Source organism: Talpa europaea, assembly GCF_964194135.1.
Source record: "Talpa europaea genome assembly, chromosome: 6".
NCBI classification, from domain to species: Eukaryota; Metazoa; Chordata; class Mammalia; order Eulipotyphla; family Talpidae; genus Talpa; species Talpa europaea.
In genome coordinates, this window is record NC_140072.1 from 60,552,970 (window position 1) to 60,569,239 (window position 16,270).

Genomic DNA, 16,270 nt, shown 5'->3' on the forward strand with positions numbered 1-16,270 from the left:
AAATTCACAAGAAATCCCAGTGTGCTTGCATTTTAATGTTAGTTTAAATTACAATGCATTAAGTTTTTATTGCTGAGATTTATAGAACAGCTAGCAAAATCATGTTATTCCACACTCCTTCTTGAGTGTGAAGGTGGGGTGTGCGCAGGATTCACAGATTCAAGAAATTGACACAACTATCAACTCTGCTTTGTCTCTGCAAAATGTTTAATGTGCCTCCCCCACCATCTCCTCCAGACTCCCTGGCCGCTCCTCCTCCTCCCCCCCTCAGCCTCTCCTGTGTCTGACCTGCCGGGGCTGTTCTCTTACTGTCTTTCAGAAACTCACTAAAACTAAACAAAACTCCCCTCCATCCCTTCAAAGGTAACAAAGAAGAGAAGGAAGTAAAAAAAAAAAAGAGACCACAGAAGTATAACCTGTGAAGCAAACTCACAAGATCATTCTAAACATCAGGGGAGATGCATAGAATTGCAACTATTTATAAAAGCCAGCAAGGTATTAAGAATAAATACAAAGCTGGGGCGTTTCTGATCCTGGTTTTAGTGGCTGAAATTGTAATTAAACTGCAAAGAGAAATGGATGCTAAGATTGGCCTTGACACTAATTACCAGAAAGAAAGACATTTAAGACATTTATGCAAATGTCTCAGAAGCCCGAACTTCAGTTGTTCTGAGTCCTCCCCCCAGCCTATGTTTGGGAATGAGGGGGAAGCAAAAGGAAAAGAGGCTGGAGAAATTACCTTCTCTAACTCCAACAGATGAAACCTTAATACTTGTATGGCTTGAATCATCTGCAAAGATACAAAAAGAATGAGCACCCCATTCCTAGTCTGCAGGAAATTGGCTGTCACAGCTCTCGCATCTCCAGCCCACCCCTCTCCCCCCGTAAATAGAGTTATTTTGATTTATGGCAATAACACTAAAACTTAATAGCAGCGACTGGGTACCATCTAGAGGTTTATATTTCTTAAGGAGAAAAAAATAGCTAAAACAACAACAGAGCATCTAAGTGGGGACCATAAACACTCTCCTCCCCCATGGCTCACCCCTTTCTCAGTCCCACTGCCCCCACCCAAGCCCCAAAGGACCACATCCCTGAACAAGATGTTTCCTTAGAAGGCGTGCAGGGAAAACATTCCAGATAGTCCCCAGATTGTGGCTTTTCACGTAACAAACTTTCTGCTGCCTTCCGCACACCTTTCAGGCAAACTGGTTGTTCGAGGGCTCTTGCCCGGTCGCTGCCCTCCTGACGCGATTCTGAGGGCTGGGAAGTCCGCAAAGTTTAAGCACACACGCTGACAGGCAGGAGATAAATCCCCTCGCAGATTAGAGCTGCGCTGCCCGGCTGTCATAAAAAACAAAAGCTCGCATTTCCCCGCGCCCGCTCGCCCGGCCCCTCTCGAGATGAATTTATTTCCCCAGGATCTTGTCCCGGACCACTTGTCCGTGGACAGAAATATTTGCACCCGACTTGCAGCTATGGGAAGACTGGTCTAGAAACCTCAGGGTTCTCAAAGCAAAGCTGGGGGTTTGGGGGAGGGGGGAGTGGGGGGTAGGAAAGAAGGGGTCCGCTCTTACCAAGTTATCCAGTTCTGGATTAGAAGAAAATAGAGGTTTTTCTGCGCGAATCTAAATTCAAGTGAGAAGGAGAGGGGGGAAGGGGGAAAAGAAAGAAAAAATTGAAATCTGGTCGCCTCCTAGTTTCTTGCCTCATTACACTGTCCCGGGCAAGAGGGAACGTCCGGGAGGGACTTGACACCAAGTTCGGCCTGTGCAGAAACACTTCAATGTGCATCAAACAAGCCGAAAACGAGCCAAAGCTCAACATTACTTCCACCAGCAACTGCCCTGCTCAGGTTGCGTCCCCGTTCACCAAGTAAAGGCTGCGACAGCCCTGGTGTTTGTGATTTTATTTCACATACTGAGCTTTCTGGGTTAGGTTATGGACATTGAGTTGGTAAGGATACGGGTGTTAAGTTGTCTGCAAACAGACACTAGTTTAGGAGGAAAAGCTCAGGGTAGATATAACAGGGTAGACTATTTGCTGGCTACTTTTGAAATGCACTGGCCGGGGTGGGGGTAAAGGGTTCTTTTCTCATTTTCTTTTTAAACATTTATTTTGCTGACCTGTTTGGCGAACACGGCTATATCTTCATTGAATGACTCTGATGAGCAGACGTCCCCGCCCGCCACCCCGGGCTCTCGGGGGGTACAAGTAGCTAATTCACATTTCTCAAAAATCAGTGCTAAGAGAGGGAAGAGGGGGTGTCTGCAAGAAAATACAACAGTAACAAACAACACAATGGTTAGTCTGGAGTCAGTGAAAAAAAGTGTCTAAGTAAAACAGCCTGAGGAGCTCAAGGCAAGGACCCCTCCCGGATTTTGTCATCTACTCCCCCCCACCTCACCCCCAGGTGACTGCTCACCTTCCCTCCCTCCTAGGGTCCAGAAGCCGGAGGCCCTAAGCCATAGATGTATCTGAGGATCAGTTCAGCATGTCGGGCTGAAGACATTGGTAACATTTGCTAAGAATAAAACCCAAGCGGTTCCAGCAGCCATTTTGAATTAAGTTTCCCACCCCGACAAGCCCTCGCTCCTTTGCTGCACATCCAGGACCTAGTGCAGGAGAAAGGTGCTGGGCATCTATCTGGGTTGGGGGAACTGGTTCAAGTGGGTTCCTCCAAAGCCACTTCACAAAGCCCAAAGCTAGGGAGATCTCGGTGGCAGGCACTGAGCTAACTTGGGAAGAGGACCTCTAAGGCTGCAGGATCAACTGTCAGGGTCTGCTCTGCCTGATCCAGACCCCACGGCCCTCAGAGAGCTGGAAGTCTCCTCTTCATCTCCCTACACACTTCCCCTCCTTCCCCGTTGGCCCCCACTACCCTGAAGAAAGTTCCTTCAAATGTTCCTGTGGTAAAGCCTTTCATTTTGTCTCTGTGGAATGGCAAAGCTGCTAGTATTTCGAGGGGCCTAGATGTCACTTATCTCAGCCCATAAAAAAAAAAAAAAAAAAAGCTTCTTCTAATGCCCAAGGAGGTGTCTTGAGTCTTTTATTAGCTCTCACAGTCCAGCTGGGAATTTAACAGTTTGGGGTTCTTTTCAAAGCTTCCCCAAATGTTCTGCCCCAGAGCCTAAACCATTTGCAGTTAATGCTGCAGAGAGAACACTGGGATTTAAACAAGCACCAGGGACCAGAAAATAAAGCAGAAAGGTCTCTCAGTCGGTGAGGGGTCAGTATTGCCTGATTTTTTTTTTTTCAAAAGAAGAAATAAACAGAAATAAAAGTTTCTCCAAAGTAAAAAGAGGTCCCCAAATTCACCAGCACACAGTAGGCACAAGTGACTTTCTAAGCATTTTACTAGTCCAGGGTATAATCTAATGGCCGGGAGAACACAATATAAACCGCAGTCAGAAAACACCGGCCGACAGCACCCGACACCTATTTCTGTCCAAATCCTGCAGGTTTTGCCTTTGAACCCAAGCACTAAAACAGCTAGAAGTTTCTTGGTCTCTGTAACAATTCGGAGCGAGTTCCTCTCCTTGACTACAGTGGTCAAACTCCCTAAATGCAAAGCATGTTCCCCCTTGCCTGACCTGAAACTGTCCTCCCTTGATTTTATTGTGCGGTGGCAGAGCCAGCATACGGTTGCTGAGTAAACTTAGCAAGTCAGAACAATCAGTGGCTTAAAAGATTTTCCCTTGCACTAAAAGTTTCGTTCCAACACAAAGGCGCCTACATTTAAAAACCCCCAACGCTCTCCCAAGCAGGGTCCAGCGAGTGAGAACTCCCAGCCGCTGAGCTATCGAGCCGGGGTCTCAGAAGGGACGGGGGACCTTGGGCAACTTCTCCCGCACGGCCACCCCTTCGCCAGCACGGCCTCGGCTGAGCTGAGCGCTGGTTTGGCGCCGAGCCTGTGTGGAGATGGGGGGCGTCTGGGATAGCAGGCTGCCTCCCTCGAATTCTCCATGCAATGCGAATGAAAAGTCACGAAATAATGTACCTCCAATCCAGACAGCTCTGGCTTTGCTGTCACCAAAGGCTAAAGGGAATAGGGGAAATATCGCCTCTCAACTGCTTAACCTGCTGCCCATCGTACCTACCCATAAATGGCATCTTTATCTCTCTTTAAAGCGTCATTGACAGAGGAGCCCATGCTGGGGGCCATGGCGTTGGTGTGAGCTGTGTGCGGGTACTGATGCGAATGAAGAGGAGGCCCGTGGTTCAGGTGGTGGACCGGCTGCATGGACCTGGCCGCATGCGGGTCCCCATACATCGTGGAGGGGATGCCTACTCCATCCATGCCCCCGTAATGGGGTAGATCGTCGTACTGCATGACAAATAGGAGAGAAACAAGGTTCAGGAGGCCAGGCGGGCAAACAGGGGAAAGGCAGGGCACAGAGCTTATATAATGTCAGTCCAGCTGGATCCTTCAATCCGGAATTAGGTGGCCTTGCATCTCTAAAGTTGAGACTTCTTATTTTAAAAACATTTTTTTTTTAAGTAAAACTCCTAGGATTCTCGGTGAAACTCTGCTACAATGAGTGGTCTTGCTCTAAATGGTGTCCCTATTGACTACTTCAGAAATTTAGGATCCTTTGGCAAGGAAGGAAGGAAGAAAGAAGGAAAGAAAGAGGCACTCTCCCGGAGGGCGGAAGGTAAAACGTGCATGTCTCTAGAGGAGGAAACTCAAAATCACAATAATAAAACGTGCCAGGACAGTGTAGCAAACCCGCCTAGTTTCACAGCCCCTTCCCATCAGGGGGAATAAAAAAAAAAAAAAAAGTTATGATGGGAACAGCTTCCCTAAGCATGTGAATTCAAACAGACTTCTCATTTTATTTCTCTGCCAGTGCGGGGTTAGGCAGTCCTGCAAGACCCTGCATTTTTTTTGCTTTCTAAGACGAGCTCCTCAAAAATACACAAAACTAACTCGTCTCCTTATAAGTGAAACTCAGAGAAGGGTAGCTTTTTCTTGTACATTACAGCTGAATTTAGAATTGGACGATTTTCCTCCCAAGTTACAGAAAAACTATAGCTGGATTAGTTGGTTATTCCATTTTTTCTACTCTTAGGAACTTTCTCCCCAGATTAGAAGTCAGAGAGGCAAATGTTACTCATCAAATTTAAAGCAAATTCAAAAGCAAAGGCACTTACAACTCCCATCTTCCTCCTCCAGAAAAACTACTTTCATATTGATTGTCATTATTTTTGTGTGCAAAATTTAGCTATTTAGATTTTTCTCAGGGCTTCATTACAGGCAAGTTCTTTTCCCAAGATTTGGAGGCGCTGAGAGTGAAATGATTTTCAAAGAAAAGAGGAACTGGCACTTTCATCTCCTTAAAGCCAGAGGTGTGAAAAGAGTTTGGAAGAACGCTGACATTTGCCTGCACCAAAGGAGTAGAGAAAAATGTGTCAGCCTAGTAACTTTCTTTTGCAAACAGGGCTTTGAGGGCCAGGACACAAATTATGCAAGGAAGGCTTTTTGTAGACCCCCTTTCTTTTAAGAAACTACCTCAGTTGGGTTGTCATTGTCTCACTTTACTCTCACTACATTTCCATTCAAATAGGAATATTGGGGAAATTAGTATTGCATTTTTAAAGCGAGTAGCTGTGTGCTCAGTATCCAATTAGTACAAGACTTTTCTAAGAACAACTTTCAAAGTATCACCTTGCATAAAAATCCATGCACATCAAAATTACTTTTAAAAGAAGAATGTTTTTGATCCCCAAAAATGCTTGCACTATGACAGTTATTTGCTTAAAAAGCTAACTACTTGTAATATTAAAGATGAGCATAATCGATAACGTATCAGAAGTTTCTAGCTGCTTGTTTTAGTTTAAAAATAGCTTTAAACTTCAGATCCCTGAATGCTCAAATTATAACATTAGTTATCTAGCGGTTTTGTTTTGTTTTGTTTTTTTTTTTTTTGCTTTTGTTTTTCAAACAGATGATTGCCCCGACTTGTATTTTTCATTTATATAGTTGCTGGTTAGGAATCTATAGAAAAACTTGATTGCTGGAATTAAAAATTACATGTAACATAGATTAATCTATAAATGCATTGAACAAATCCTCTCGCTTTAGGCCACAGCTTTAGGAGCTTCATTCCAAAAGACAGAGAGAAAAAAGGAAACTTTTTAACAGTGTCTTTCAGCCACGTTTCAATTTAATCTCACATTTGAGTTCCACATTGTTTTTTAATACGTACCCTTTGCGCCATCGGCCTCCCTGGCTCCCTTCCTACTTCAACTTCTAATATATCCTCTTTAAGGCCAGTGTGAAAAGAAACAAACACGCAAACTCCCTCGGAAAAAAAAAATTTTAAAGCACGACGAAAAATCCCTTAACGTCTCCAGCAACGTGAGCTACTGGTCCCAGATCTTCGGTCTACGGGACCTGAAGCAAAGCTCCCGAGTCACCGAGCATAAAAGCGCTCCGTTTCCAAGACAGCAGCGGGGGCAAAAAAAGCAGGTCTTCTCTCCCCAAAAAATCAGTTAAAAAAAAAAAAAAAAAAAAAAAAAGAGCGCCCCTCAGACCCAACTACCAAATCTCATGGCTTTCTGCCACTCCGGCTGTCAATCACAGGCGAGGTTGTCAACGTGGTGAATGAATGATCATCCGCTCTGTCTTCTTCTGGTCAGAACACCTCAAATGTTAATATTCAAATGCACAAAGCCCTAGCGCTTGCTTCCCTTGAATCAGTCCTAATTCCTAATCAGTTTCTCTCTTCTCTTGCTCGCTCTCTCTTTCTCTTTCTCTCTCTCTCTCCCTCTTTGCAACTGCTGCACTGGAGGGAGATTAGAGGAGGAGGGTTAAAAAAAATGTCTGTCTGAGTTTGTCTTAAAGGAGCCACGATCGATGCTGCCCGCTTGCAGTCCCCGTGCGTGTGTAAAGTGTGTGTTGCACAGGCGGAGAGGTGGATTCCGACCAGAATGCTAGAACCCGGAAGTAGTGGTGGCCATAACAGGTCGCGTCTTACACAATGCATTGGGCTGCAGCAAGTCGGCTCCTCGGCAGGGGTGGGTGCGCGAAGCGAGCTCTGGCCGCGCTGGAGAGGCAGAGAGGCGCTCCATTAAATCGCACGCCCAGGCACAAACATCCACACATCCCGGGCACACGCGCGCCTACGCGGGCAGCAGCCCCCAGCCCAGGGCTTTATTTTCCGAATTCTCCTCGCGCCCTCCCCTCTCCAGCTCCCTCCCCAAACCCAATTCTCTTGAAATAAATTGGGAATAAATGCGGGACAAACAGCAGCAGGAGTATTTTGCACAGGGCTCTGCGCACAGACTTCGTGACTTTTCCTCGAAATTATTAGGGTCTGCCAGTATTTTTCGGGGAGGGGGTGATGCGGAAAGTATCGGATGCTCAGAACTAAACACCCCCAAGTAGAAAAGTCCAGCGGAGAGCAAGGAGAAACAGGAGCAAGGCTGGGAGAGGCTCTGCTAAGTCCCGAGAACGAGGAGTGGAGATGGCTGGGGCATTCTGCACAACAGGCTTAGAGTTTTTGTTTTTGTTTTGCTGTCAGAGATGGACACCCTGCCCAAGGAAAGGAAATGCTTGCATTTTCTCACTTTGGGGGTCTGGATGCCCCCACTTCCTAACCCCGGAGGCCCCCAACCCCAGCTCGAGCGTCCTGCGCTAAGTGGGAAAGGAAGGGAGGAAACAATGAGCTGAGAGTCGAGAATGTGCCCCCAGTGCCTGTTTACAAACACGAAGCTATTTATGATCGCCGGAAAGCGAAACCCGACGCGGGCTTGGAGCAGCCCAGACCTCACGGGCGGAGCCGAGGCTGTGGAGCCTCGGGAGGGAGGCTCTTTCTCTGGCTCGCTCCGGGCGCGGCGGCCGTGCGCCCAGGGCGCGGCGCGGCCGGGAAGGCGTGCTCCGCTCCTCTACGGCCGCGCCGCCTTTGTCTTCGAGGCGCCGAGGGGCTCCGACCTCAGCGGCGCTGGGGCCTGAAAGGATCCTGCCCGCACCCCCGGCTCTTTCCCGGGCGACGCCCCGCGCTCTCCTCCCTGCCTCCCCCCCAACCCCCCCGCTCCGCTTTCCGGTCCCCGACTCGGCTCAGCGAAAATCCAGTGCCAAAAAGAAATTCACGTCGGCAGCTGAGATTTCAGACAAAAAGCTGCCTCTCCCCACAACTCGGAGTCTCCAACCAGCCACTAATTTCAACTTTTCCCCTTTAAATACCTATTCTGTGATTTAAACAAAAAATTATTTTTCTTTATTCTCCCACTCTAAACTTGCTCTTCATTATTATATTTAATGGTGGTGTTTTTCTTTTTTTAATATTCTGCCCGTCCAGCTCTGACCCGCCGAGCTGGCTCAGCAGCAAGCAGCTCCACAAGCGGGTTGGAAACCTCACGTCTCCGAGCAGGGCTCGCAGTTCGCTCGGCTCGGAACAGGATTTTTTTTCTCCCTCCAGCTGAAGCCTCGCAGAAAACTCCCCCTGCGGTCGGCTGGAAAATGAGCTCACCCAAATCTCGGTAGGCAGCCGGGGAGGAGGGCTCCGCCAATCAGAAGGTACTCGCGCCACGGCGGCCGCGCATTGGCTGCGGGGAAAATCAATTATCAAATAATCGATCAGCAGGGAGCTTCGATCTGCCGGGAACGCAAACTGCCAGTCCCGATTCCCGCCCCAAAGGTGGCCAAAAGGCTCTCACTTCCCCAAAGCAGCTGGCCCTGGGCGCCCTTCCCTCCCATCCCGCCAGATTCGGACCGAATCCCCATCCCGAATGGGAGAGAGAGATAATTTGAAAAAGGTTCGGGGACTCTTCCCCGCGGAGACTGGGAAAGAGGTTAAGAGCTCCAAACTGTACGCAAGCCAACCGAGTCTTAATGCGCAAACTAAAAGAGAATTTGCGTCAGTCCGGGGGCTATGATTCAAGTTGCTGTTAAGTGGGCTTTCGAGGAGCAGGGGACGCAGGGAGAGGACCAGAGCTTGGATCTGCAATTCGGCTCTACTGCGCGCAAGCAGCCTCCCTAAGCGGCAGCTAACGCTCCTTCTAGTACTGAGCTCGAGTCAACGCCCAGTTCCCCCCAATAGTGTATTTTCCACAGTCGAGCAACTGAGCCAGCCCATCCTCCCACACGCCACCTCCGCCTCAACACTGTACGCGCCCCGTGTGTGTCTAAAGGACTGACACACCCAGAGCCTTCAGATGCGCTTTGCCTTGAAACAACGCTGTTCTAAAAAAAAAAAAAAAAAAAAAAAAAAAAAAAATTCCTAGAATCTCATTATTTGTCGCCTCTGTTCTCCTTCCCTTCGCTTAAGTTTTAGAACCTTTTACTTTTCCCCATCGCAAACATAAGTAGAGTTTTCTGGCACCAACGCCTGGGTAGATCACACGGGACGTCCAGGCAGGCCCGCGTGAATTACCAGGGCTTTCATGCTGCCCGAACACCCCCCCCCCACCCCAAAGTGAACTTGGAAAATAGAATTTCAGGCCAAGATGGCACCTCCCCGGCTCAGGAAGGCAACTTCTCTGTTTAATTCTCGGGAAGCTGCGCTGGCTGGTCCAAGCAACGCGATCCTTTTCCTCTTACCGAGAGGACCACACTGGGCCCTCAGCCTGCAATTTCTCCCCCAAACCCCAGCCTGCTGCCGCTAACACCTGAGCGCTTTCCGACGGCTGCTCACCCGGTTTGAGCACCATTTCCCCAGCAGGCCTGCCAGGCTGCTTCGCGGCTGGCGGTAGGAAAGAGGAGGGGGGTGGAATCAAACCAAAATCGACGTGGGCACATCTACGTTTATGATCTCTAAATGAACTGCGAGAGAAAGTGTGTAAGTATAATTTTACTGAGAGAAATTTACATTTCGATAACTCTAGTCTTGAACAGCCTACGAGGTATCCCGCAAAGACTTAGGTAGCCAGTTTGAAGTTACCTCAACTCTTCGGCCACGTTCAACAGATTTGGAAAGGAGGTTTTGATATGTATTTTTGATATGTATTTTTGGCAGAATTTATTTTGCATTGTTGCTTTCCGGTTATTTTTTCTTTTGTTTTCTAGGAGAGATGAAAAATGAAGGTTCAGGTAAGTCTCTCCTTTTCAAATATAACCCCAAACTTCAAAGAGTAGAAAGACTATTGTAAAGCTTTAACCATAATGTGTCAGGTTACCTTATACATGTACTTTAAATGACTGACATGCAGGTTTTCCTTAAAGAAGGAAAATAGGAAGATAGGTTGAGTTTGTGGGCTTCATATAAACTCATTAGTTTTGAAAAGTGTCTTTCTTCTCTCCTTCCCCCTTCCATTTATAACTGGGAACCTAATGCTATTCCTAGGCCTTTAAAAGATTAATTCTGAACAATCAAGGGACTAAAATACTTTTACAATGTAATTACAGTAGTACAAATTGTTTGCCCAAACCTCATTCTGGATAAGGATTTTACAATTAGCAAACAGTTAGTACAGTTGGGGCTTGCTGAGAGAAATTGCACAGAGGATGTCTGGAGTTGCAATATAGTAGCCATAAAAAAAAAAAAAAACTTTTAGCTGGGTAGCAATTAATCATTTATTAAAAGGAAAAGATAAAGGAGAGCTCTCTGTATCTTAGCAAAATGCTACCTATTATTTATACCTGTTCTGTGACAGTATTTATCCTTATTTCAGATACTCACTTTTTAATGCAATATGATTTTTATTTTGCAAAACTTGGTCTAGCGAAGGGTTCTGACACTGGTCCAAGCTCCTGTGACATGAGCCTACCATACTCAGCAGGGTACACACTTTCTATCCCAGAGGAACTTCCCAGAGATAGAGAACCCCCCAGGACTTTAAAAAGGCAGGTTGGGGCCTAGGTCTCTATTATTTAGATCCTACTCAAGGAGGCATTTTAAGAAAGCCTGCTCTGTTAGGCTGTTACAGTCCTCTTTGAGAATTCCTCTCTAATTTTCTGTTCTTCTATAAGGAATGGTATCTTTGGAAAGACTTGTAACCTGAATTGGGCTTTTGTCCCAAAAGTTCATGCTGATGAGTCAGTCCGAAAACTCTCAGAAATTAAAGACACCTCTTAAGGTAAAAATGTGTGTGTATTTGCCCACCCAGAATAAACAAAAGCCTGTTAATCAATATAGTTTGGCAGCTGTGCTCACAGAATGATAAGGGTTTATCATCTGCCACCTAACTTTAAGATGCCTGTTAAAATGTTGTGATTGCTCTTGAGGTCGCCCTGTGGTGTGGAGGCTGTGGGCTTGCACTTTAAGAACGTTCATCCTCCACATCTCACCCCTACATTAGCATTTGCATTTCAAAAAAGCAGAAATAAGAGGAGGGAAGGACAGTCTAAAGAAAATAGATTTAAAATCTAATAGAGATAATGGAGGAATGCTGGAGATAAGAGACTGGATGTGATATGAGAAAGGTACCAAGAAGTCAAAGCTAATGAATGGCTGTGAGAAAAGTGAAATAAACTATTTAGAAGTCTATTAAAGAGAGAAACCTGGCTAGGTGATATGAAAGGGGGTTAACCCTGGGGTTTAGGGAAGATGTTAATCAAATGTCCCAAAGCAATCCGGGCTATAAGAACTGGGAGATTTGTTTACTGCATTTTGCTTCAGAAAACAAAGAATGTCTGAGTCCAGCTCAGAAGTCAATGAAAGGTCAGCTTAGGCTCCCCAATCTTTCCAGGGAAATGTCTAAGTCACTATACTCTAACTGAATAATACGAAAGTTAAGAAAAAGAATTTGGGGAAGGAGGTGTTTTCCTTAGTACCTTTGTATTTCAAATCATTAAAATGCTTTGGTCTCTAGAGGGAAAAATTACACTGGTTAACATAATTACTAGCTCTGACATTTTCAGAAGTTATAGAGGTCTTTTATTAATTAAATGGAGGGCTTAATAAAATATTCCTAATAAAATTTATGGTTGTCTTAAAACTTTCTAAACAGTGCTATAAATTCTTAATAAAATTAACTGGGAAATGAGTTATTAGCCCACACTTTACCCTACTCCCCCCTTCTACATAAGGAGTGTCTGCAGAATGAAAAGGGAAATAGAAGCCTTTTAGTAAAATATAAATATTAGCCCAACTCACACATTACTTTAGAAAAGGCAAAGTTTCAACTCAGTTATTTTTAATGTTTCATCCTCCAATATCTCCCAAGTGCTTCTCACCAAACTCTTGAAAAATTTATTTTCCTTTTCTACTATATTTACATGAATATACATTATATGTACATGTATATGTAAGCCCATTTGAAGTACAATGTTCAAGTTTCTGGACTGAGTTCTATCTTATGTTTAATAAAGGAAAGGGCATAGATTGATACCGCATACAAATTTCCAGAATAGAATCCTGAAGATTCAAGTTGTATATATTTTCATTATCCATTAGAAGATAATAAAAAAGAAAATTCCTTATAATTTCTCTCAAAGTTCTTTAAATGTAACTTTTAAGTAATAAACTTCTCAGTATCATTCCCCTCTAAACTCATTTTTAACTGCATTATTTGAAGGAGGCTTTTGTTGAACGGATATACAGAAATGTGTTCATATCAATATATTTCAAAATCTTGGCAAATTATCTCAAGTTTTGAGATACCTCTCTGCTTCACATATACAACACTGGCTGATTATTTAAATTGAACAGCACACTCCAAACCTAACAGCCTTGGTGATTGTTCAGCATTTGAAGGCTTGATCTTTTGTGCCGTCTACTGGACAATGGAAAAACTGCAACCTCTATGACAAATCTTTTTCTAGTCCAGTATGAGGTGGAGGGGGGGGGCGGGATAGGGGGGAAGGGGTGCTTTGGTGTTGGTAAGTAATAAGAGAGACCACAGGAACCAACTTAGACTCACAGGATAGGTCTTGTAGTCTTGTCTTGCTTTAGAACTGTATGTTAAGTATAGGCATGCCTCAACCACTTGACTAAGTAAGGCACAGGTGAGAACCTACATTTTATACATGTGTGGATGTGTGCCTGTGCACAATGTTAACTTGGGAAGAGAAAGAAAAGGATGATGGGATAAGCTTAGCATCTCCGAAAAAAAAAAAATATTGGTATTTGCTTGGCTATTACAACTAATAGGACAAGTCCAGTGTAAGTCGCAAACAGTTTACTTGATAGTCAAGTTCAATGTATCTACTACCTAGATAATCCATATGGATTCTTAGAATTTGGAATATGATGTTCAGTCATCAAGAAAAGTACTTTTTGGAGGAGGAAAATGAAATTGGTAATTTAAAAAACTGGTACAGTTCTATTTTGGCAAACTCAGATAAAAATGTGAAACCTTGGTGTTTTCACTTGGAGACCACATGCAGGAGAAAGTGTGCGTGAAATTCACAGTCAGATGTCTTTATGTAGCTCAGACTGTTTGATGTTATCTTAAATATTTAAAAACTATATATTTTGATTATAATTTTTAAATAAATATTTATGGAGTTTTAGCATTAGGGGAGCTTTGTATAAAAATGCATGAAGCTAACTTTGACTTCAGTTTGCTACTGACATAGTTTCTGAATAGTCAAAATTACCATAGAGAGGTGATTTTGTGATTAAAGAAAAAAAATTTAAATCCACCACCAATAAAATATGTAGATGTCAATATGATTTTGGTGGAAGAGACACTGACTTAGGTAAAAGACTCTTAAAACTGTTTACATACCTTTCTGAAGTTAAAATTCCTTATTGCATTTTAATAAGACCTGGTAGGGTCCCTTTTAATAAAAACCTAATAGTAGAAAGGACAGATTTAGGACACTTTATTAACTCATAAATATATCTCAGTGATCTACTTCAAAATATACATGTTGATGTAACACTCTGTCAGAATGACTTTAAAATACTGTATTAAATATAGATATATCAGAGAGCCTGGATTGGCTGACTACTCAGCAGTGAGGTGGTTTCAATTGTGCTGCAGAACTGGTGGTGGTGGTGGTGAGTGTCTTTTAAACTTCAGCATTATCAACAGAGCTATGAAAGATGATTATTTTATCAGATGCCATTTGTTTCCATTGATCCAGATGAAAACAATAGCAACTGCCACCATCCTACTAACAATAGCTGGAAAATGTAGAAAATTCTTAAGAGAAACCAATCACCCGCACTGAAACGTTGCATACATTCTAAACTAACAGGGCAAGTACTGAGTGCTGGACTAGGTCTGGGAGACGTGCTCTAGTCACCCAATGCAAACATTTACCTTTGAAGCAACAGGATGCGCCAAACCGGTCATGATTAGCATCCACGTTCAACTGGATAAAGGGGCAGATTTTGTAAAAACCTTCAGGCAAAAAAAAAAAAAAAAAAAAAAGTACTGATTATTCAAAAATAAATATTTTAACATTTCATTGCGTTATCTAATGAATAGGGAAAACATTGAAGGCTTCCTGCAGCTCAGAAAGAATTCTAGTAGCGTGAAAAATCCAGAGGAAAGAACAAGAAGCTGAAGGACGCCTGCTGAGTAGTTACTCACTTGTGAATATCGAAAACGTATTTTTTTCGTGCCCTTATTTAAAAATGAAAAATAAATACCATCTTTCCTTGTCTTTTTAAAAAAAATTAACCTCAGACTATCACTGTGCTTGCTAAAAATCACATTTTTCCCAGGCGATATATGCGAGAAAGGGCCAATTTCAAAGTTTTACAACTAACAGGACAAGTCCACGTGTAAGTCGCAAACAAATAGGTTCGCAGTCGAGCCCACAGACCTGAGGCGAGGTTTCATCCTAACTCGTTTACGCTAACTCCTTTTACCTGCAGATCTGCGCCAACCCCGGGAATTACGGAGTGGGGTCCTTTCACCACACACCTCTCAGCAGGGCGGTCCCGTAGCCTGTGCCGGTGGGGTGCCCGGTCCCCGCCGCGCCCTGCGGCGCACTCAGCTTCCCGCTCGCCCCGCCACCGGTACCCCCCCCCCACCCCGCACCGCGTCCCCCCGGCCTGCCGCCTCCAGGCAGAGCGCGCCAGTCTCTGGGCGGGGTGGGGGGTCCCGGCAGGCGAGACTTCCCCGAGATAGAGGTCGGGGTCTCCGTTCACCCTTGGCTTGGCGCGGAGCTAAGGGACTGGCTGTGAGGGTGGATAGTTTGGAAGAACGTATCCTTTGGGGGACCCTGAACCTCTCTGGAAAGGGCAAAGGGCGAAATGATCCCCTCTCCAGCCGATGTCCCCCTCCCCCGCCATTTTTGATGGCTACCCTGTTTCTTCTTTGGGGTTCGCTTCTGTTGGAGGGAGTGGGTGAGGTCTGGGCCGCAAAGATTACCAGCCCAGGAGCGGCAGCGCTAGGACCCGCGGACCCGAGCGCGGCGACTCAGGGGCACCGGTGTCTTTTTTTCCGCTTCTTGGTACTGAGCACCCGAGGGCGCCTTTTCCCCCATCTGGACTCGGGGACTCGGGCTCACCCCGCCCCCTTGCCTCTTAGCTTAATTCTGGAAGCTTCTCGCCTACGTTCCTGGACGGCTCTTCTCGGCGGCGCCGTGAGCCGTGGGATGCCACCCATCTCCCCTGCCTCTTCCCAGGCCAAATGTGCTCTGGGAGTCTGAGACACGGGGAGGCTTTGGGGATCTCTGTCCCCCGACTTCCCACTGGAGTCTCAGAGGGCTCCCCTGGGAGGGGCTGGAAGAAGCGCGCGTTTGTGGCCGAGGTTATTATTTCAGGTGCGCTAATGGGATTAGAGGCCGCGGGTGAACCGTGTGGGGATCAATGCGGTTCCTTCCCCCGGCTTCCAGCCACCGCCGGGTGGAAGGGCAGGCGCAGCCAGGCCGCGGCAGCCTCTCCCCGCTGCTCCGCCGGCTCCGTGCGCCCCGCGCCGGCGCTCGCAGCTCCCAGCCCCGCGGCCACTGCAGCGCCCGGGGAGGGCGGGGCCGGGGCGCGGGGCAGGAGCGGGAGCGCGAGCCGCGGGAGGGCGGGCAGAGTGACGCGGACGGAAACCTACACGCGGAGAGAGGGGGCGTGCGGAACAGAGACCCAGTCAGCTAAGAAGCGGACCCGGTCCCGACCCGATCGCCAACCGAGCTCAGTAAAATAGCCTCCCCGCGCCCTACTCTCCAGGAAGGACGCCCCCTTTATCCCCGAGTGCCGCTCTGCTTCCCAGGGACCCTTATCAGAGACCTTTGCATAATTGCATATTGACTTTCCTAAACTGTTCCGCACAGCTATTCGTGCTTCCCCTTGTTCAGTCGCACACATTTCCCCTGGGAAAAGAAAAAGAAAAAACGGGTGTGCGTGTTCCGTCGTTGAAGTAGAGCTAAGGCCAGAGGCAGACTTGACCTCTGCTAATGGGACAAAATGTCCCTTAGGCTATCTCATCCTGCTCCAAG

At 46.1% G+C, this 16,270-nt stretch overlaps 1 protein-coding gene across 3 annotated transcripts in view; it reads right to left on the reverse strand.

Moving 5' to 3' along the window:
- MEIS1 (Meis homeobox 1) overlaps positions 1–9,174 on the reverse strand; it is a gene marked incomplete at its 3' end in the record, with an annotated part of 133,545 nt that extends 124,371 nt beyond the window's left edge. For 2 of the 3 annotated variants that reach the window (XM_084235564.1, XM_084235565.1), the window contains exons 1-4: positions 4,101–4,321; positions 2,127–2,268; positions 1,578–1,628; positions 740–790 (exon numbers count right to left, since the gene is read on the reverse strand). In XM_084235564.1, coding sequence (XP_084091690.1) covers positions 740–790; positions 1,578–1,628; positions 2,127–2,268; positions 4,101–4,300 — 444 coding nt within the window. In that variant the 5' untranslated portion in view covers positions 4,301–4,321. Of the gene's footprint in view, positions 1–739; positions 791–1,577; positions 1,629–2,126; positions 2,269–4,100; positions 4,328–8,474; positions 8,551–9,095 lie in introns of those variants that run through there. The other variant, XM_084235563.1, reaches the window with a different exon arrangement.
- Positions 9,175–16,270: the final 7,096 nt, after the last annotated feature.